The sequence below is a fragment of the Fukomys damarensis genome, unplaced genomic scaffold (assembly GCF_012274545.1).
Source record: "Fukomys damarensis isolate Sample0158 unplaced genomic scaffold, DMR_v1.0_HiC HiC_scaffold_5, whole genome shotgun sequence".
Taxonomy (NCBI): Eukaryota; Metazoa; Chordata; class Mammalia; order Rodentia; family Bathyergidae; genus Fukomys; species Fukomys damarensis.
The window spans coordinates 68,248,577-68,269,628 of record NW_022900917.1 but is presented as its reverse complement, the minus strand read 5'-3'; the positions used below and the strand labels follow the sequence as shown (position 1 = coordinate 68,269,628).

The window sequence follows — 21,052 nt, the reverse complement described above, 5'->3', positions numbered from 1 at the left end:
CTAGGGATGTCACAAGGGGATATATGATGTGGGTGGAGGGGGTAAAAGCTAGTGGCAGGAGGAGGAGGGTCACTCCATGACCAGTGTCTGGTCATTAAGACTGTTTTCTAACCTTGCTACAGGAAGGATACACCTCCCAAAAGAATCTCAACAGCTTACTGTGTACAGGAAAACACGGGCCAGATGGCCCTTTCTGCGTTACAGTTCCTCAGTGATTTCAGCTGAAATAAGCAGTGTAGCAGTTTGGCATATTTAGAGGTGCCACATCCGTATCAAACCTATCAAAAGCTTTCCCTTTCTAGAAGGTCCCTCTGCCTTCCACCGCCCATCCCCATGAAGGAGTGCTGTGCACTCGAAAGGCCTGCCTGGCACACTCCATACTTACCCTGCATGGTTCTCTTGGCTTCATCTCCATTCTCTTCTCAAAACCAGACTTGATGGAAAGTGGTACCCCATGATTAGCATGAGAATTTCCTTAGATCAGTTTTTATCGCCTAAGTGGAATTTTTACTGTTCCCCAACTGACTGTCATTTATACACTCTTTCACTTTCAAAAATACTTTTAGCTCCAGCTATTATATACCAAAATCTACTACATTGATTCTAAATATTCTACATAATACACACACACACAGAAAAATATCTATACAAGATGAAAATGCAAACAATAAAAGAAAAAGAAAACATAACAGTCCAGTTTCCTAAAGCACATATAATCCCTTCTCCATGGCTATCTTTCCACCTCTCTAGACATACCAAACAAAATTTTTTTTTGTACTTGGGATCAAACTTGGGACTTTGCTCTTGTGAGGCAGGCGGCAGAACCACTGAGCTAAATCCCTGCCTACCAAACAAAATTTTGACCAGATTTTTATAATCTGCTTTTTCAGTCACATTGTCCTCCTTTCCATCTCAGGAAAACCGCATCTTAACTAATACTGTTGGTTAAACAGCTGGGGATTTAGCTCAGTGGTTCCACTGCCTGCCTCACAAGGGCAAGGACCTGAATTCAATCCCTGGTACAAAAAAAAAAAAAAAAAATCTAATACTGTTTGTTACCCAATACAATATATACACACTCTGGCTTGCCTCACACCCTACCCTAACTCTGCTTATCTTTGAAAATAGGATGCCTGGACATTAGAAGCTCTTCTTCCTCCCTAATCAACCTCTAACAGAGCCCAACAATGACCTACCACCATTTACTCCTGCCCACCTGCTGAGTGACACACCTGAGAAGTGCCCGACAGTGGCTGGTGGATGAAAAGGAGAGGAAGCAGTGCCTGAGTTCTCCACCTACCTCGAGAAAGGGATAAATAGATAATTTTCCCAGAGGAGGGGAGTATTTCTCCACCCCTTTTTAAAATTAGTACGTTTGCAGTACATGATGATTGCATTTATTGTGGGGAGTTGGTACATGTACATAACACATCTTTTTTGTTTCCTTCCTCTCCCACCCCTCCTTGCTTCCTCCATCTTTTTTTCCCCTTCCCACTTGCAAAAGCTCTATTTCCATTTTTCTTCAGTTTTCTCTTTTAAAAATCCCCTTTCCCTCCCTTCTTTCTCCACTCCATCTCTTGTTCCCCATCCCATTCGACAAAGGTATCCCTATTTCCTTCTTCTGTTTTATTAGCCTATCCTCTTCCCTCATTTTTCTTTTTTGTTTTTTTTTTTTGTTGTTGTTGTTGTTGTTGTTTTCCTGTCTGTTTTCGCACCCTGCCCTGAAAGGAATTGAAAGTTATTAGTAAGACAGACTCTCACCTCTCCTGTTGTGAGCCATTGAATAAACTTTGCTGTTGGCCCTGAACCTCAGTTTCATTTTTGGGCTTCACAGTACAGCATAGAAGAACATCCTGGTTTGGGCCTCTCAAGAAAGGGGACAAAATTTGTTGGTAACTTCACCAAAACCATGTTCACATTTTCCAGATTCTTTCACAAATGCCCTTCAGAGGGAGTCATGTCTAGAGAAGTGTCCAGTCCAGAGCCACACATTTAGTTGTCCTTTAAGTTGTAATATAGCGGTTGGCAAACTTTTTCTTTAAAGGGCTGTATAGTAAATGAACATTTTAGACTTTGTAAGCTATATGATCGATTGCAACTATTCATGGTGCCAGGCTTAATGTTTCAACTTAATGATTTTTTTACTTTAAAGCAAAAATGTGCCCTTATAGTGATGGTTTTTCCATTTCAGTACAGTGTTCAGTAAATTACATGAGTTATCAATAGATAATTTTGCCCAACTATAGGATGGTATAAGTCTTTTGAGTATGTTTAAAATAGATAAGCAAAGCTATGATGCTCAGTAGGCTAGGTGTATTAAATAATTTTTTTTTTTTTTTTTTTTTTTTTTTGTACCAGGGATCAAACTCAGGACCTTGCACTTGTGAGGCAGGCAGTAGTGCCACTGAGCTAAATCCCAGGCCCCCTTAAATGCTTTTTTGATGTAATATATTCTACTTGATGGAATAAGGATGTAGCTCAGAAGTAGCTCCATCATAGTTATGAGGTTTAATACTGTGACATAATAAATAAATACTTGGTTTCTGCTATGGTTATAGATCCTAAGACATTGGGCTCTTGTAAAGTGATGTGTCTTTTTGCATGTTAAAGAGATGACTAAGGGCTCCTGAGCAACCTCAGGATGAGGACTGTTTGCCAGGGAAACAAACTGTGTGATCAGAGGGTGGAAACTTTCTAAATTTTCAGTCCTAGGCACCCAAAACTCTGGGGGAGGAAAGAGCACCTCAAACATAGAGTTGTTCACCAGTTGCCGATGATTTATTCAGCCATATCTGTATGATGATGCCTCAATAAAACCACAGAAGGACGGTTTGAAGAGCTTCCAAATTGCTGCATGTGTGAAGATCCTAGGAAGGTATGGTGCCCTGAAGAGGACATGGAAAGAGGGTACTCCTCCCATACCTGGCTCTATGTGTCTCTTCCACTTGACTGTTCTGAGTTGTATCCTCTTACAATGAGCAGGTGATAGAAAGTAAAGTGCTTTCCTGAGTTCTGTGTATTGGTCACCTTTCCCATTGCTGAGACAAAATACCCGGAGGCCAAAATGTAGGGGAGGCGTGGTTCATTATGGCTCACAGTTTCATAGGTTTAGTCCATGGTCAGCTGGCTGCAGGGCAGAAACATCATTGCAGAAGACTGAGGTAGAGCAAGCTGTTTAGTTTGTGCCAGCTGGGAAGCAGAACGGGATCAGTCAGACCTGAGAGGATGTGGCAAAGGACCAAATATAGTACTCAGTAGAGTGTTTTACTAGTCCTCTGGGCAGCTCTCAAGCCAATCAAGTTGACAGTTAAGCTGTGATCTGCTTTAGCAAATGAACTAGACTTCAGTAGAAAACAGCTGATTTGTGGCAAAGTCACACAGAAGTTGAGCCAACCTGGGAAGCTATTGCTTTCTGTTAGCGTCTGAAGGAGGGGAGGCAGTCTGGTGGGACCAGGCCCCTGATCAGTAGGGTCTGAGATTTTGTCCAGGCAGTGTGAAACCTGAGTTAAATTGTAGGACACCCAGATAGTGGAAGAGAATTGGTTGTTGAGGGGAAAATAGCCCATACACAACTGGCATGTGAAATGAAGTGTGGAAAGTGGTGTGGATGTGAGAGTTTAGTAGGAGAAAGCAATACCTTATTATTCAAAGGAACCACAGGCAATATGTAAATAGATATGGCTGTGTACTAGAATTTTTAATAACTTTTACATGTCACAAAATACCCTTATGATTTTTTTTTTAAACTTTAAAATGTAAAACCATTCTTAGTTTAGTGGGCTTCAGGCTCAACGTGTCTCTTCTCTGACCTAGCATATTGTTATGGTGCTGACTTGTTGAAGGGCCCTCTCTGGTTGTCCCACCCAGTCTCATCTTTTGGGTTTGTCTTTGCTAAATGATAGTGCCATTTAGTTCTCTGATCTCCTGAATTTCCTGGAAACTTGAGATTATATTTTGAGAAAGCCTCTAACTGAGTTGCCCAGGCTGGCCTTACAACTGAGATCCTCCCACATTAGCTTCTCAGGTAGCTGGGGTACAGGTGTGTGCAGCCATTTAAAATGCCCTGTTTGCTCTTCCTTTGTATCCCTAACATGACTCATTGAGCCCAAAGAGTCAGGCTTCTGTTTGGAGGTATGGTTCTTGACTTGGTTATTAACATTACAGTTTTATACTCTTGTTTTGTTTTGTTTTGTTTTGTTTTGAAAAATAAAACTCATTAGTACTTGAGGCAGTTTTTAGGAAAGCCATTTATTTAAAAAATTACTGGAAAAGAAACATTTCTGATCTATATAGTGTGACTGTTATGCCCAAGTCGCGAAGTCTCCAAAGACCACCAAGGAGTCAGGTTCGATGCAATTACAAGAGGAGTTTATTATTGCAAGCTCAAGCCTGTACCCTCAGGTGTCACCGTTGCAGTGGCTTCAGACTGAGAGCCCCAGTACATTTTGGAAGCGGGTTTATATAAGATTAAGGAAACGTTTTGCTTATATAGTTTCTATTTTTAGCTCTCGCTTATCATTGGGTAATTGAAGGGTACTGGGAGGGCTTTTACATATCATTGGATATTCAAGGGGCACCAGGAGGGCACTTATTGGAAAATTACATAATGCCTACATTCGCAGAATCAATTCCTCTTTGTATTAGATCATCTGATTTTGCAAGCCAGGATATCAGCAGGTGGCTACCTATGTCAGCTATGACTAATTCCTATATTAATTAAATCAAACAGAAAAGGATTCATCTTGGGATCTTAAAAGAGGAACAGAAACAGGATAGAGATGCCCTAGGATAAACTTGCCCTTAAAAGAGGAACAGAAACACAGAGAGACTGTCACATAGTATGGAATTTTACAGAAAGAAACTTTTGCATTCACTCTGTTTTGGGTAAGGGGCATGGAGCCCACCTTGACCTGAAAATTTGGTCCTTATATGACACCCCACTGAATGTAGGGATCTCTTAATTTTTTCTTCAATCAGGACATACACAGCTAATTTTCCACTGTCTTTCTGTCATTTTCTCCTACCTCCATCTCCTTTTTTCTTAGTTTGCAACCCCTTTTACTGTCTGGCTACAACTGGCTAGAAATCGGTTTTCATAAAATATTTCTTACATTTATGTTTACTTTCCAAATAAGCATACGTCTGATAGGAACTATTTTAATGTAGAAGATGCAGTCCCTTATCATAGTGTTACTTTGTTTCTGGGGTGCTGAGATCTCCTTCTAAAGGTGTTTACTAGGTTCTTTCTGTCCTGACAAAAAGTTTAGTCAAGACAAGTGCAAAAGAAAGCAAGGTGACTCTTGTATCTCCCGCTCCTCAGGCTGACAGCAGGTCTAGGCCGCCCTATCAAAAACCTGCTCAAGTTCTTGCAAGAATTGAAGATAGCACTCTGAATGGTTCCAAGTGCAAATCTTTGGGAACTGTTCTGCACATGTGGCCTGCGACTGATCAACAGGTCACACCTACTCCCTCAGTCAGTTGGCCACACTCTAATCGCCTGCCTCAATAGAGCAGTGTATTTTGAACAGTTTAAATAAATAGAATTTTGACTAGCTTTGTTTTTTTATTCCATTATGTGGTGTGTTTGTTTGTTTGTTTTTTGAGACAGGATCTCACTATGTAGTCCAGGCTGGCCTTGAACTCACTGTTTAGTGCCCAGGCTGGCTTTGAACTTGGTCCTCTTACCGCAGCCTTGAGAGTGCTGGGGTTGTGTACCACTGGAAACATTTGGCTCTTTGATAATGCAGTCTTAGATTGGAAGTATTAAGTGCTTAAGATGCTGGGACATTATAACTAATGTTGACTAAAATTCCATTTGGTGTTGGCATGGTAGTCTTTGTATTGTTCTCTATAATAATACATATCATACTATAAGACTTTGGATCTGCAAAATGCTTTTTGTTTAGATTTGAGCCACATTCATTGCTAGAAGGAGAAATTCATGCCCATCTTACCTGTAAGAAAACTGAGGCTTAGTGTGGGCCACTTTTTTTTTGCCTGAGACCATTTAGCTAAAAATTGGCAGTTCTGGGAATTCTGACCCCAACCTCACTTCCCTAACTATGTAATTGCAGTTCTCCCATTTCTCTTTATGTCCTGGTACTTACAGCTTGACTGCTTTTTAGTCAGTTTGAATTTTTCTTTGGCCCCTGTGTATTGACTTATCAGTTGATCTAGTCAGTCTGCAGATGTTTGGGGTGGGTGGGTAGGTGAGGAAATGGTTTATATTTGAGGGGAAGTGGTTTGTATTGGTGTGGAAGATAATAAATTTGGGTATTACTTTCTTTTAAGAATAAAAAATGCATTTCAATAAAACATACACTGAAGACATTTTCTTTTGCATGAATAAATATGAATGAAATGTGCATTAATATTTAAAAGCAAAGTATTCACTGCCAAAACTTTGAATATTTCAAGAGCGCAACAAATTCTGAACACAGTATTGTCACATACTCTTACAATTTTCTCAGGAATAGTGAGCGATTAGCCTTTTTGTGGCTCATAGTCTGTTTTATACTTGTTTCTTGAGTTTCTGTCTCTCAGCTTTCATCCTTTTCCAATGTTTTCTGAAGTTCATGGTGGTGCTGAGAACACAAACCTTTCCACTGCACTCTGTGCAAGAGCCATCATTCCTTCCCGTCTCCTGCCTGTCTGGCTGATGTTGGGTTGCTTTTGTAAAGCATCATGTTCTTGGTAATTCTTTTGTATCCATTTGCTGGAAGAATTTGCTTTTTATACTCGGCAGTTTTTTTATGTGCTCCAGCACTGTTGCACTTCATTTCTTTGTAATTTCTCACAGTTTTCCAGCTCTCTGAGATGCATCTCATATACTGGCAAAGTTTTGCCCATTGAAAACACATCGAAACAGTGTGCTCAGCATGTGTCGATACTGGCTGTTTTTATCTGCTCAAAGTGATCCCAAATTTAGTTTTAATTTCCTCTTTTACACTCTGCTTTTTGCATCTTTCATAAGCATAAGGGAGGCCCCCCCTTCCCGGGATCCAGAGTTGCACCATTTACTGAAACTGTCCACTAGCAGATTAATTCTCCAGTCTTCTCCAGCACCACCTCCATCAATAAGGAAACGTTTATGACCTGGTTGTCAGTCACAGCTCCCATGGTAATGTAAAGTGGTATCCTATTTTTTTTTTTTAACTATGAGACTGATTTTTATTTCATGTTAAGTTCTGTTCAGAAAACTTAAGTGAACTGTATGTGTTCAGAGTAGATATCAGCTCAGAATTTTTGTTGTGCCATGTCTATAGTCACTTCAGTTTTCAGGTGTTTTAATTCTAGCTAGCATATGTACATAGTTGATCTTACATTGATACAGAATATGTAACTTACTAAGCAAAATAATATTACCACTGAGAAAATGTTTTACTTTATGTTGCTCAAAGTCTTTAAAAACAGGTGTTTTTTAAAGGCCTCAGTTAGGGCCAGGCATTTAGCTCCATGGTGCCACTGCCTGCACGAGTTTGATCCCCGGTACAAAAAAAAAAAAAAAAAAAAAAAAAGGTCTCACTTAATATATAATGACATGAAGAGGGCTGAGATTCACCTTCACAAAAATTTCTAGTCCTTGGGGAGGGGGAGGGGGTGGGGAAATGGGCAGAGTGAAGACATGACAGGTACAAAGTCCTAATAACCTCAAAGAATGTGATGATTACATGCTGTAAACATGAACAAAGATTAACAATGTCAACAAGAATGAAAAGGGAAAGGAGAGCTAGAGGAGAGGAGGGAGGGGGATTAAAAAAAACAAACAAGCTCCATTATGTACATCTACAAACTTCCCAAGATGATTGTATACTGCAGGTATTGCAAACAGGTATTTTTAAAAAAGTAATAGCAGAAATTTAAATACATTTTCTATCCCTTATAGAAAAAAAAAACAAATATTGAGCTTACACAAGAAAACCAACTTAAATGAAAGTGGTACCTTTTAAAGCATTACTTCTGTGAATTATCTTTCAGTTGTTTCAACAGTTGAGCTTTGCATGCCAATATCTACATATGAATAGTTAACAAGTCAGGTTGAAAAATCAACAAATCTTTATTGTCTTGAAATAATATATATTTAAGGATCAAAACAGGTGCTAGTCTATCTCCTTCAAGTCTAACGTAGAGGACCTTATTGTACTGTATGTACCTTACTAACCCTTCACCCAGACTCTAGACAGTGAAGGGGTTGGTGGCTGAGCCAGTGCAGGGTACCCTGATGCCCAAGATGCTTCTGGGTTCAGAGCAGAATGGAGAAGCTGAGGTACACCAGGACCCTTCAGAGGACGGCACTGGGAGGCCTGGGCCACCTGCTGCCTCAGTGTGGGTGCTGCAGAAGGGCTTAGTATCTGTTCTGTGTAGCTGAGACAGGACAAGGAATGGCCTCGTAAATCACGCTTCCAAGCCAATCTTCGGTTCACATTTACCTTAACCATGAATGTTTACTTGTCAGTTTTGCTTACTTTTTGGTTTCCTGTGTTTTTCTCTTAGAAGGAGTTCCGATTTCTTTGCTGCTAACAAAAACTCTGTCCTCTGCAAAACCAGAGTCAGTGTCCGTGGCACTGGGCTCTGTCCTTGGCTTGCTGTGTGGGAGACTGCAGTATTGATCATGCCCAGAGCAGGCTGTAAAGAGTTAACCCACAGTTGGCGTGTTCGAGGAGAGTTTGGCCAAAGCCTACATGCCCAAATTCCCTTCCCAGAGTTAAAACCTTCTTTACTAAAAAGACAAGGTTAATTATTAACTACAACCTGTATTTTGGCTGTTCTGTTCCTAATTCAAGAATAATTTGTCTCTTCCTTTATATGCCTGTATCATCAATATATCCATAGCAACTCCATGTAGCCCCTTTACCTCAATCTAACTATGATGTCACTGATAAATATTGTTGAGCCTTGCTTGCACGAGCATTCTTGAGTCATCCTGGCTCCCCATTTCTCTGTCTCTTTAATTCTGCCTTTGAGTTTTTCTTTAAACCTTACATGGTAGCATTGAGAAGGAGAGTGAAACCCGCTGCAGGGTCTCTGACATTTCTGTGTCCGGTTTTGGCAAGAATTCTGCTGGGTCAGTTTAATGGAATTCGCTGCCTCAATGTCTTACGGATTGCTCATCTCACCCTGCATAGCCTTATGCTTCTGGCCTGCCTGCAGCAAGAATCTGCCAGTTTGGGTTTAGTCAGAATCCTCCCTTCTCCCTGTTTCCCTTTAGAAACTTTCTAGCTGATCCCCACCTGGTCTTCACTCTAAATCCCCACTTGTCTTTGTATTTGGAGTTGAGCCAGGTTTCTCTCCTCTTGTAAAACCCTCATTGTGGTAATCCCCCTTGAGTAAAGGCATCCTTACTGTCTTTGACAAGTACCATAAGAATGGGAGTGTTAACACTGTGCAGAAGGGAATGGGCTAGAAGACTGTTTCTGAGAGATAGTAGGTGACTGGTGACTGTAGACCCAGCTCTTGTGAAGGGTTATTTTAGGCAGAACCTCTCCTCCCTGGTTTTCCTTTCTCAGTTTGCTCCTTTTTCTAATCTCCTTTCTGTACTTGAAAGAAATTAGATGGCAATTTCCTCCAATCTAGGCCATTCCACCGGACATGTATATTGTATTTATAGGATCGGATGATGTTTGTATGTGAAGAGCCTTTTTAAAAGGTACTGTTTGTGATTCATCACCTGTCTATCTCTGCTGCTTAAATATCGTTGACATCTCTGCATCATACCCTTGCTGGTTCAGATGACTAGAATACTCTCTCCACTATTTTGGGTTACCTAAAGTCTAATCATCTTTCAAGGTTGATCTTACTGTTGGATTAGTACATTCCTGGTGTCCATCTTGGCAGAAATCAGTGTTAACATGGTGAGAAGAACCTGAAATTTGGTAGAAAGACCATAGTGTCTATTGGTGGGCAGCTGATTTGCCACAGACTGGGAGATTCTCCTTCTAGTTATAAAAGCAGAAGGATGTTTAAGGAAGGCATTTCCCCAATGACTGTTACAATCTGACCTTGGATCTTATTATTCCCCTTGTTCTCTTATATTTTATAGCAGGATTTTTCAAAAGCAGCACCTAATTTTTTGAGTTGGGTAATTCTTTGTCATGGGAGTTGTCCTCTGTGTGGGGGATATTTGGCACCATCCAGGGCCTCAACCCTAGATGCCAGTAGCACTCCCCTCAGATGTGACAACCAAAAGTGTATAGAGACACTGCCAAATGTTGGGGGAGAGGAAGAAAGATGGGAGGGTGATGCTGCACAGTTGTTCTTCATTGAGAAACAATCCCCCAGCCCCCTGCAGGCACCATTAAGTTCTTCTGTTTTTCTTTCCCTGCATACACCTGTATATACAATGCCTTTTGCCTTCTTCAGTTTGTAGTCTTCTACAAACTGTCTTCAAGGTCCATTTCTTTTGTGAAGCTTTTATATCACTCTGACAAAATTGTATTGCTCTTCCTTTGTGCTCCCATGTGCAAAATAATTGTTTATCAAGTGAATAATCTGGATAAAATTCCCTCTGTATGTCAACCATTATGCTGTGTTATAGGGATATGGTAATTAAGAAGATAAACATGATTTCTTGTCTTGTATGGCTTATAGTCAAGCTTATTATTTTATTTGCAGCTGCTGTATAGACTGTACATTTCTGAAAGACAGAGACCAGGTGTTGGGTCTTACTCATTCCTGTATTCCCTAACTTCTTATATTGTGGTTGGCACAAAATTAGTCTTCATAAATATTTGGTGAGTAAAGGAAATAAATGTTTTATTCCCCTCTCTGCATCTGCACTTCTGTTACTGTAATTTAGGCACCACATTGCACGGACGAGCCCCTGTCAGGTTGCAGGTGGCATGTTCTAACTGTATTTGTCCCCGTCTGATCCCACCTTCCACGAAGACGACAGGATGGGCCACAGCACCGTAAATCTTCCTCCTCTGCTTAAAAGTCATCAGTGCTTCCTTTTGCGCCCAGTAATATTACTGGGTCTGTACTATTCCAGCTACTTCATACCTTGTGCTTCTCTCCAGCAGCTGGAAGCCCTGTGACTCTAAAGTACAGTACTGTTCCATACCCTCAGGGCATTCTCATCTGTCTATGGTGTCCTCTCTTCTACTAGGTAACTCTGACTCACCTTTTTAGATTCAGGCCAGGGATTGGTTCTTTGTGAAAGCCACTTCTGAGTCAGCCACCTGACTAGGTTGGATGTTCCCATCTGTATCCTGTTGTACCACTGTTTATTTCTAATATTTCATAGTTGACTGTTAATGGATCTGCCTTATTAGTTCTGCAGTGATTTTTCTTGAGAGCAGGAATTATATCTGTCTTCATTATTATTGTTGCTGAGACAAAATGCTGACACCTTAAAATTAAACCCAGAAAGGTTTATTGTAGCTTGCAGTTTGTAGAGTTTTCAGTTCATAGTTAGGTGGCTCCAAGGCAGGGTGGCATGGCAGAGGGCATCATAGAGGAGAAATCATTCATGGTAGGCAGAAAGCAGCAAGCAGCAAACAGCGAGTGACCACAGCAGAAACTGTGCTTTTAAAAACTTTCTTTCTGTCCCTTATATTATTTCAGGCTACCCACCCTTAGGATATTCATGCCCACACCCAGAATGGACCTTCCCATTTTCTGCACTCAGAACTATGCCAAACCAGTCAGTGGACTAATCAGAAATCACATACCCTGAATCCCAGTATCACATACCCTTGATCAAGCCAGCTCTGAAAAAGCCCCCCCATATGACCACATGAGGCTTTGGGGATATATCTAGACACAAGCCACAACAATATCTTACTTGTCTTTGTATCCCATGAGTCTAGCACAATAGCTGAAAAGTGGCTGGCACTTGGGTAATGTTTGAATAAATGTGTGAATGAAAAGCTTAGGAATAGGAGCTCATATTTAAAGAAGTTTCCAGCAAAGACTCTTAATTATTTTATTTTTTCATTCTGCAGATATTGGCATCAACTTGACAGATCCTATGTTCAGAGGAATTTATAGAGGGATTCAAAAGCATCAAGGTAAATGTTCCTTTTATTAAGATGAACAGTGTCTTGATAAAGACACATTTTTGTGCCTTATGGAAGTCTCGAAAGGTAAAATCCACTCTTAAATGTTAAAGAACTCATTACACATCTTAGGTAAAATGGAAACATGTACAAGCTATATTGGTAAACTGTAATCACGAACATTTATAAGGCACCTGTTACAGTAGTTTTAATTCAGCCCTTCTACTGATCTGTAAAAGTTTATAATTTTGAGTACAGAACTTTAATCATATGCATAAGGCGAAGTAATAGTCTCTGTGTTAGGCAACTGAGCAATTGGGCATGTAATCAGAAATCACTGTACAGCATCAGTTCATCTAGTTTTTCAAAAACATTTTCACCTGTGTGCCAGATTAGCGGTGTGACTGAGTGGCAGGGCACTATTGTGCCCTTCTGTCCCTTTCCACTATGTCTCACTCAGAGCCATACTGCCTCTGCTGTATTATATGGGACTAAATAATAGTTCTGTAAAGTGAGAGAAGGCTCATCCAAAAGTAAAATGGGTGTTTTTATCATATGAGTAATCTATACTATAAAGCCGCTTCTATTTTTTTTCTTTTTTCTTTTTTCTTTCTTTTTGTTTAGCTGAGGGAGGTAGCTAAACAAGGAATGACAACAAGTTTTTAAAAGCATAATTTCTGCAATATACTAGTCTGTGAATATTGCCTCAGAAAACTGATTATACTCATTATATAAATTCAAACAGGAAAATTTGTTTTTTACCATTATGGATGAAATAAAACTAATTTTTCAACAAGCTAAATTAGAAACTAATCTTATTGTGCTCTTAAGTGAAAGCTTTTCTAAATATAGGGAATGTTAAACGCCACTTGAAAGTAGGTAAATATTTTCTCAAGACTTACCTCACCATTTACCTTTGTTGCTTCATTTATTTGATGGTGAATTTTGGATGATATTTTTATGTAACATTTACATAGTACCGTTGGGCTGTTGGGTAAATTATATTTACTTTTCTTGCCTTTGTAGTGCCTTATTTCATGTTTGTGATTCTATTGTATTTATGAAATGAATTATTATCAATAACAGTATTACTAGTTATAATTTCTCTCAAACTAGTTGCTGTATTGAGTAATAAGTTAACTAAAGTTAATGTTTTCTAAAAGAAATTTTATAACTACTTTAGGAGTAATAGTAATTTAATTATAATCACATTTACTCTCATACTTAAATATGAAATTAATACGTGGATTTTTGTAATACTGTAGTTTTACTGTTGATTCATTTGTGGCCTCTCAGAACTTAATCATTAATATTGATTTCCCCAGAAAAGTTTATTGTTACTCAACAGTGAATTAGCAAAAAACAACTGTCACGTGAAACAGAAAACATCTTTCTTTAATGAGAATAGTAGTGAGAGAAATGCAGCATTAATTGAATTTTTTCTTTTTTGGTTCTGGGAATGGAACCCAGGGCCTCAGGCACATGAGGCAACCATTCTGCCTAGTGGCATTCTGGCCCATAGTGACATTATAAAGAAGTGTTAGATTTTGGGACTCATTGCAAATATGCTTAGTAAAGCCCTGGTAAAAATAATCTTAATTAAGGCTGGAGATTTAGCTCAGTGGCACCATGCCTGCCTTGCAAGCACAAGGTCCTGACTTCGATCCCTGGTACCGCCCCCCCAAATAATAATAATCTTAATGATTATTTGCTTTCTAAAAAATACAATACTTGTGTTTGCTTCTGCAGCACATATACAAAAAAATACAATACCAACAAGTGGGCATGTGACTCATTGTAATTAGTGAACCTTTAGATGTTGTCACTCTCTTTTTGGTCAACAGAATAAAAATACAATTGAATTAATTCTCCTGTTTTTGCCTTGTTTCTTTTTTCTTGGAGGTCTTGGCAAGCTCTCATCTTACATGACAAAGATTTTTCAAGAGTATAGATATGACTAGAACATATGATTATTTCTATGCATTTTTATTCAAGAAGAGAAAATCCTAGATAAGTGAATTTTTTTTTGAAAGAGTGGATTTTATTTTTGCTTTCTATTTTTTCTCATTGAGTTTATTGGTACATTTTACGTATACAGTACGATAAGTAAATTTTTACTTACCAGGTTTTCTTAATATCTGGCCTGTTCTGTACAGATGACTTAAAGGATGTGATAGAGAGAGCTCTCCGGGTTGGTGTTAAAAAGGTAACATCTGCTTTTTGTTTTTCTTCAACTTTTTGTTTTTATAATAAATTTTAATGAATGAGAACTCTGTAGAGAAAAAGGAAATGACCAGCGCCGCATACTTGGACATACATCATTTACATGTAATATTAGCAAATTAATAGAAGTAAAATGTCAGTATATTCTTTTCACAGCTGTTTAAATTACACAGGCCTTCCATGTGATCAGAAGTAGGTAAGTGGTAAAATCTGTTTGGGAAAAAAAAAAAGTTTAAGGCCTATATAAAGTACTGGGTTTCTTAAGAGACAATTTTTAATAAAATTTAGCATTTGTTAAAATAGGCAGTCTGGAATCTGTCCCAGGTTCAGTTTTTGGATATACCATTTCCGACAACTGAGATGATATTCTAATTTTTAGAGAGTTCTAATAAGCAAGGGAATATTAATTAGCTCAGCATCAAAAAAAATTTTGGAGGGGTACCAGGGATCAAACAAAAAATTTTGGGGGTGGTTCTCAGGACCTTGTACTTATAGGGCAGGCATGGTGCTACTGAGCTACATCCCTCGCCCAGCATCAGATTTCTTTAAATTTGTTTTTAAAGTAGCAAGTGACCCCACATGTACACATAGCGAGCAAAGTTATATGCTGTAGTAACTGTTGGTTCTAAGTAGCTTCAGTTCTAAAAAATGACAGGGCTCACCAAGTTCTCCAGTCTTCAACTCCAAAACTGAATGTTATTGTTCACAAATAATAGAACAGGATAAAAGTCACAAAGTTCTCAGTATGAGGGCATCTTCTGGTTGGTGAATCACTTTAAACAGTGCTTTTTGCCAATGCTAAAATACCTAAAGTTTCGTGTGAGTCATGGACAGTTTAATGTTAACATTTCTAATTACACAAACAGATGCACACATACAACTCGGGGATGACGGCTGGTGTGAATGTCACTTGGGTGTGGTCCCACGGGGGAGGTTAATTCAGTGCCTCGAAGGGTTATTGCAGTGTCATAGGCCTGAGTGCCCGTCCCAGCCTTGACTTCATGGCGTGGTAACATGGGCTATTTTCTCTCTCTAGATGGTAGTTTTCCTGTCCATAGAAAGGAGTGACAGTGGTACTTAATTGACAGAGCTGCAGTGAGGATTCAGTAGAACACTGAGTGCAGAGCATTTGGTGTCGCACGGGCATTAGCAGCCCTCGTGCGTGTGTGTGGGGGGTGCTGCCGTTGCCATGTTATCTTCAGTATTGCATGCTGCACATGAGTCTCGCAGGTATAGGTAAAGTAAACCGGCCTGATGAGAGGCTTTAGCATAACCGAAGTACTGGAGGTGAGCGGCTGGTTTGGTTTTAAAGATTAGACAATATTAATAAACAATCTTTCCTGCGCTTTTATAAGTACATCCTTTGTTCTCCAGGCGCCTGAGGACTGAGGTCTGGGGAATCTGCACTCAATGTCTAATCATACTAGGGGTTGAAGTTGCCACATGGAAAGGGCTGCTTCTCATTTGCAGGTCTACCTTTGTTTTGTATGTATTCTCTTTAGTGTGTGCCTAGAATGCATCCTTCATTTTAGCTTCATTTCATTGATACTCTTAAGTGTGCTTTAAAAAATGTCACTGTACTTAAATCACTTCTTTAGCAGTAGCGTGTAACTCAGTAGTCACCATCAACACATGGCTCTCCAGTGCCATCTTCATCTCCACTGACAGCAGAGATGGCACTGTACACATCAGGGGGACTCTAAGGCGATCTCTTAGAGGAATTTGCTTGTTTCCCAAGAGTCAAAAATTACCCATGGAGAATTGGTCAGAACATTATTAACTCAGCAGTTCTCAAGCTTTTCAGTCACAGAACCCTTTCCCATTCTGTAATATTACCGAGGCCCTCCAAAAGCTTTTGCTTATGTGTCTCTTACTGTAGTATGTGTTTTCAAATTTAAACACTAAGTATTTTCAATCAAACCATATCTCAGTTATAGTAAAAGACACATTAACCCCCTTCAACACACTCTCCCTCACTTCAGACATACTTAGCCCATTTTTTTTGCCACTTTCTGAAGTAGTTCTGGGAGTCCTCTTTCAGGATTGTCTTTAGTTGGGCTGTCATGGCTTCCAGAATGTCCTGTATCCATTCAAAATGTTTTATTATCTCTTGCGGTCATTTTGACTTTGGGGAAGGTCCAGAAGTCACATGGTGAATAAGGTGGTTGAGAACACACCAGTATTTACAAGCTTACCTTTCTTTTGGATGGCAGCCTACAGCTGCATTCACCACATTTTTGATCACACCCAGTAAAGACACTGAGGAAAAAGAATTTCCAGAACTGTTTCCAAAGGTGGTAAGAATGATCGCATACATGTGCTTGAAATGCAGAGGAGTATTTTGTTGTATTCTTTTGTTGTATTCAGATTGTTTGGTTTTTGAGACAGGGTCTTGCTATGCAGTCCAGGCTGGCCTTGAACTCACTATGGAGCCCAGGCAGGCCTAAAACTCATCCCAGTCCTCCTGCCTCAGCCTTCCAAGTGCTGGGATTACTTACAGGCGTGCACCACCATGCCCAGCCTCTTTCCCATCTCTTAATAACTGTGTTAAAAGCAGATTGCCGAGTTTGCACAGGCTGTTGTATCATACATCATATAGCCCCTGGAAGATCTCAGTGTGTACTTGTGATAGACTGAGAATGAAAAAAACAAGTAGTATCTTAGTGTTGTTTTGAGATAGTTCTGACCTTGTATACCCTTGGGAATTCTTAGACCACACATGGAGAACTGTTGAATTCTTCATCATTATTGAACTGCTGGCTTAGATGATCACTAATTTAGATTAACTAAATTCTAAATTTGCAATCCTTAAATATTCAGTCTTTGCATAACATGTGATCGGTGTCCTTAAGTACTAATAGCAAAGGCAGACACATAAATGTTGGGTTCAAACTTTTGATCTTCCCGCCTCAGGCTCCCAGAGTGCCAGCACCTCCAGCTGTGGGCATGTCGTGGGTGTGTAGAACAGCCAGGTACCACACTACATGGGGCTGATGTTTTAACTGAACTTTAAAAGCAGGGTGGCTGTGTGACAGACATTCAAACGAAAAGGTTTTGTGTGCTGAGGAAGTGACAGGAAGGATGTGTGGGCCACAGTAGCAATGCCGATGGCTTATTTTCTTTCTCTCCATTCAGTTTGTGATTACAGCTGGAGATCTGCATGACAGTAAAGAGGCACTGCAGTTGGCACAAACAAAAGGTACCCTCATATTACCTTTACCAAAAAATATGAACTAAGTGATGCTGAAGAAGTCTTTCTGAGAAGTGCTTCATGACTTAGACTCAGTAGGGCAGACAGGCTGATTGCAATGGGGCACGACCAAGACGATGCAGTTCATAGTGCTCGCTGAGGAGTCACCTGCTTGATATCCCGCTCGGTGTCAGCAGAGCCTGCGTTAGAACTTAAGTTAGTGAGAAGAGAGCCTGGAGCGTGATTTGTCCTCGGGTATTCCCAGTATGCAATCTTCACAACTTGAATTGCTTTTTGTTTACTCTTTAAACTAAAGTTGTGAGGGATCTGTTTATTAAATACTTCCGTTGTAGACCAGACACTCTCAAGGCCCAAGAGTACAAGTGATGACTCATGCACACTCCCTTCTGTGCTCACTTCACGTTCATGGATTTTACATGTATTTAAATCTTGAGTGTGTGGAATGGGTTAACAGAATCGTGGTTATGTGGAACGCCTTGTTTACATGCCTGATGTGCAAGACATTAAGGAATCAGGTTTTCCCCAGAATCTTCCAAAATTCAGATGTACTAAGGAAGTGGAGCTTGAGTCTGGCACCTTAGACCACTCAGCCACTCTGACACGCGTCCCCTGCAGTGCTAAGGACGGAACCCCCTAAGCAGCACTATATCCCATCTCCTTTTAGTTTTTTTTGTTTTTTGGTTTTTTTTTGAGGCAAGGTCTTGCTCAATTTCCTAGGCTGGCCTCAAACTTATGATCCTTCTGCCTTAGCCTCCAGAGCAGCTGCAGCCACTACGCCCAGACCGGCGTCTAATACACATTGCTCTTTAGGATATACTGACACTTTTTTGTTAGTGATTAAGGACATAAAAATAATCATTTTCTGAGGAGTTTGGGGTACATAAGAATATTTTCTTCCATACTCTTTGTTCCCGAACAGCAAAGGTTTGTGAAGCCCTGCTGGCCATCTTTACTGTTACCCAGTGAGTCCTCACAGCGCTGAAAGGCAGCCTCTCAGCTGGGTGTGGTGATGCACACCTGTAAATCCCAACACTGGGACAGAGGCAGGAGGGTCCCGGGTTGGGAGCCAAGCCTGGGCTCAACTTATGAGACTCTGTCTCACAGTAAAAAATGAAAAACAGAATAGGGCTAGAGATGTAGTTTAGCACGAAGGCCTGAGTTCCATCCTCAGAACTAGAAAGAAGGGAGAGAGGGTGAGGGAGGAAAGCTGACTCTTCATCTGCAGACCCCATAGCTCTCCTAGGTTCAGCCCTCACAAGCCAACTCAGCTTCTCACCTGTGCCCCTTACAGTGAGACCTGTGAAAGTATGGCCTCAGTGAAGAAAGAACACCCCCTTTCCACTTATTAAAGTAACTGCCACTATCCACCATTAATTACGAGTCACTTTTTATATTTTTAATATAATTAAAATACAGCCTTAAATTTTTAGACTGTACTAAATTCTGTTTATATAATTTTAAGTTACATTAAATAAATGAAATAAGACAGTCACATAAACAGTGAATATAAAAGACATAATTTGATGATAACATCTCAAGAAAGTGTTTCACTTTTCATTCTGTAATGCTCGGTGGTGTTAACACCAAGCTTTGGAAAGAGTAGAACTGTTTCATTAACACATTAAAGCAATTTTCATATTCATACCCTTCTTTCCTAAAGTATTCCCCAAATTCTTACATGAATGACAATGTAATCAGAGTAGTCTGGAATAGTTTATGGCATTTGTTAAAAACCATTTGTTGAAATTATTTGATATTCTCTAACTTATGCATGTTAAGTATAAATATTAAAAAGTATCTTGAAAATAACCCTAAGATTTTGGTTGTTGCTGTTAGATATGTTTTTCAGCACAGTTGGTTGCCATCCTACAAGATGTGGTGAATTTGAAAAGAATAACCCTGACATTTACTTAGCAGAATTGCTAAATCTTGCTGAGAACAATAAGGGGAAAGTTGTGGCAATAGGGGAATGTGGACTTGGTAAGTGCCAACGTAGCCGTTCAGGATGACTTCGCTTAAAAACTACTCATTTGTCTTACACAAGTGCTGAGAAATTATTCTTTTTTTTTTTTTAATCTTTTGAAGATTTTGACCGACTGCAGTTTTGTCCCAAAGATACTCAGCTTAAGTAAGTGATTTTTAAAATAATTTATCATGTGAATATGTAGTTAGACTAAGCATGATTATGTTTTTGTTTTTTTCCTCTGTATATCAAAAAATGAAACAAATTACATGCATAGCTGTGCATAATTCATAAGAGATGGAGACACAGTCCTTGAGTATCAAATTTGATTTGGTTTTGGTCAGTTTTGAGACAGGGTCTCCCTGTGTGGTCTGGGCTGGCCTCAAACAGTGATCATCCTCCTGAGCATGATTTTTTTTTAAATACTGGAGATTGAACCCAGCACCTTCTGCTTGTTAGGTTAGTGCTGTGCCACTGAGTTACATCCCCACTAATTTGACTTTAATAGTAGAGATAAAGAATGAGCTTTATTTGATAGAGGCATTGGTTGTTTTTTGTTTAACAAATAAAGTCATGTGAACCTGGAGTGAACTAGAACTAAACTTAGTTATGGATATGACTTAAGAGCAAGGGACATTAACAGGATTATAAGATCAGTCACTAAAGTGAGGAAGCCTGTTTTACTGTTGGAGCAGTGGAGATTGTTAGTTTGGAACAGTGAGAGCCCTTCGATAGGAGCTTTGCTAAGAGCAGTGGCTTCTGGGAAGATTAAAGCTCACAATCTTGGATAACTTGCTGTAGTTACTGCCTATGGCTCTTAGTTGGAGCTTCAGTCATCATAGGAGTTGGTCAGTGGGTTGAAAATAAGAATTGTGTCAGAGTCTTAATTTAAAACATGAATATTTTGTTGAACTTCAGAAGCTCCTTAATTATAAAGATAATTATCAGTTTATGAACTTAAAAGTCTTTCCATTATTCTAGTGGCAAACCAGATTGGACTAGACCCAAACCAAATTCAGTGGTTAGGTTCAGTGTTTACCTTATGGAGAAATTTTATTCAGTTCTTGTCCAGTTTAGTTTGCAACCAGAATCATGGAAAAAATTGAGTTCGTGAACCAAGGCACAACTTTATTCAAAAATCAGAATGAACTTCTGAAGGAGGTTAACTTAGTTATTGATACAACAAACTTTTATGGAGTGCTACTTGCCAACAAAGTACACTGTCTGTCCCTAAAGACCTTTATGAATAAACAAGCTATCTGTCTCTCCACGAGTCATCCTACCACCCACCTTTTAGTGCTGGAAATCAAACCCAGGGAAGTGCTCTACCCCTGAGCTACACCCCCAGATGTCTACCATAGTTGTTTCTTATATATAAAGGAGTTGAGTCACATTCTCTCTTAATATGACATCTAGCTCTATTACTTCATAATTAATATTTGTTATCTGGTTTTAATGAAGCCAGTGACTTGATGGCCAGAAGTACACCCCCAACACCCACTGTTTTGCCTTAAATAGGATCCTCATCTGCCCCTTGTTGAAAATCACTGTGGTAAGGAGCAGGTTTACTAATGGAGTTGGTAATGACCTAGACCTGAAGTGCTAGAATTTCTGAAGGGTGGAAATCTATAACCAAGTGGAGACAGAATAATGTTCTGT

General features: G+C 39.6%; 1 protein-coding gene across 8 annotated transcripts in view; it reads left to right on the top strand.

The window, feature by feature from the left end:
• Positions 1-21,052, top strand: part of Tatdn1 (TatD DNase domain containing 1) — a 42,535-nt gene that overhangs the window by 5,256 nt on the left and 16,227 nt on the right. For 4 of the 8 annotated variants that reach the window (XM_033760851.1, XM_010611227.3, XM_033760849.1 and 1 more), the window contains 5 exons: positions 11,943-12,008; positions 14,153-14,202; positions 17,355-17,418; positions 19,267-19,410; positions 19,516-19,558. In XM_033760851.1, the coding sequence (XP_033616742.1) occupies positions 11,969-12,008; positions 14,153-14,202; positions 17,355-17,418; positions 19,267-19,410; positions 19,516-19,558 (341 nt within the window). In that variant the 5' untranslated portion in view covers positions 11,943-11,968. Of the gene's footprint in view, positions 1-1,128; positions 1,370-2,706; positions 2,876-11,940; positions 12,009-14,121; positions 14,203-17,354; positions 17,419-19,266; positions 19,411-19,515; positions 19,559-21,052 lie in introns of those variants that run through there. The other 4 variants (XM_019205580.2, XM_019205579.2, XM_019205581.2 and 1 more) reach the window with 4 other exon arrangements.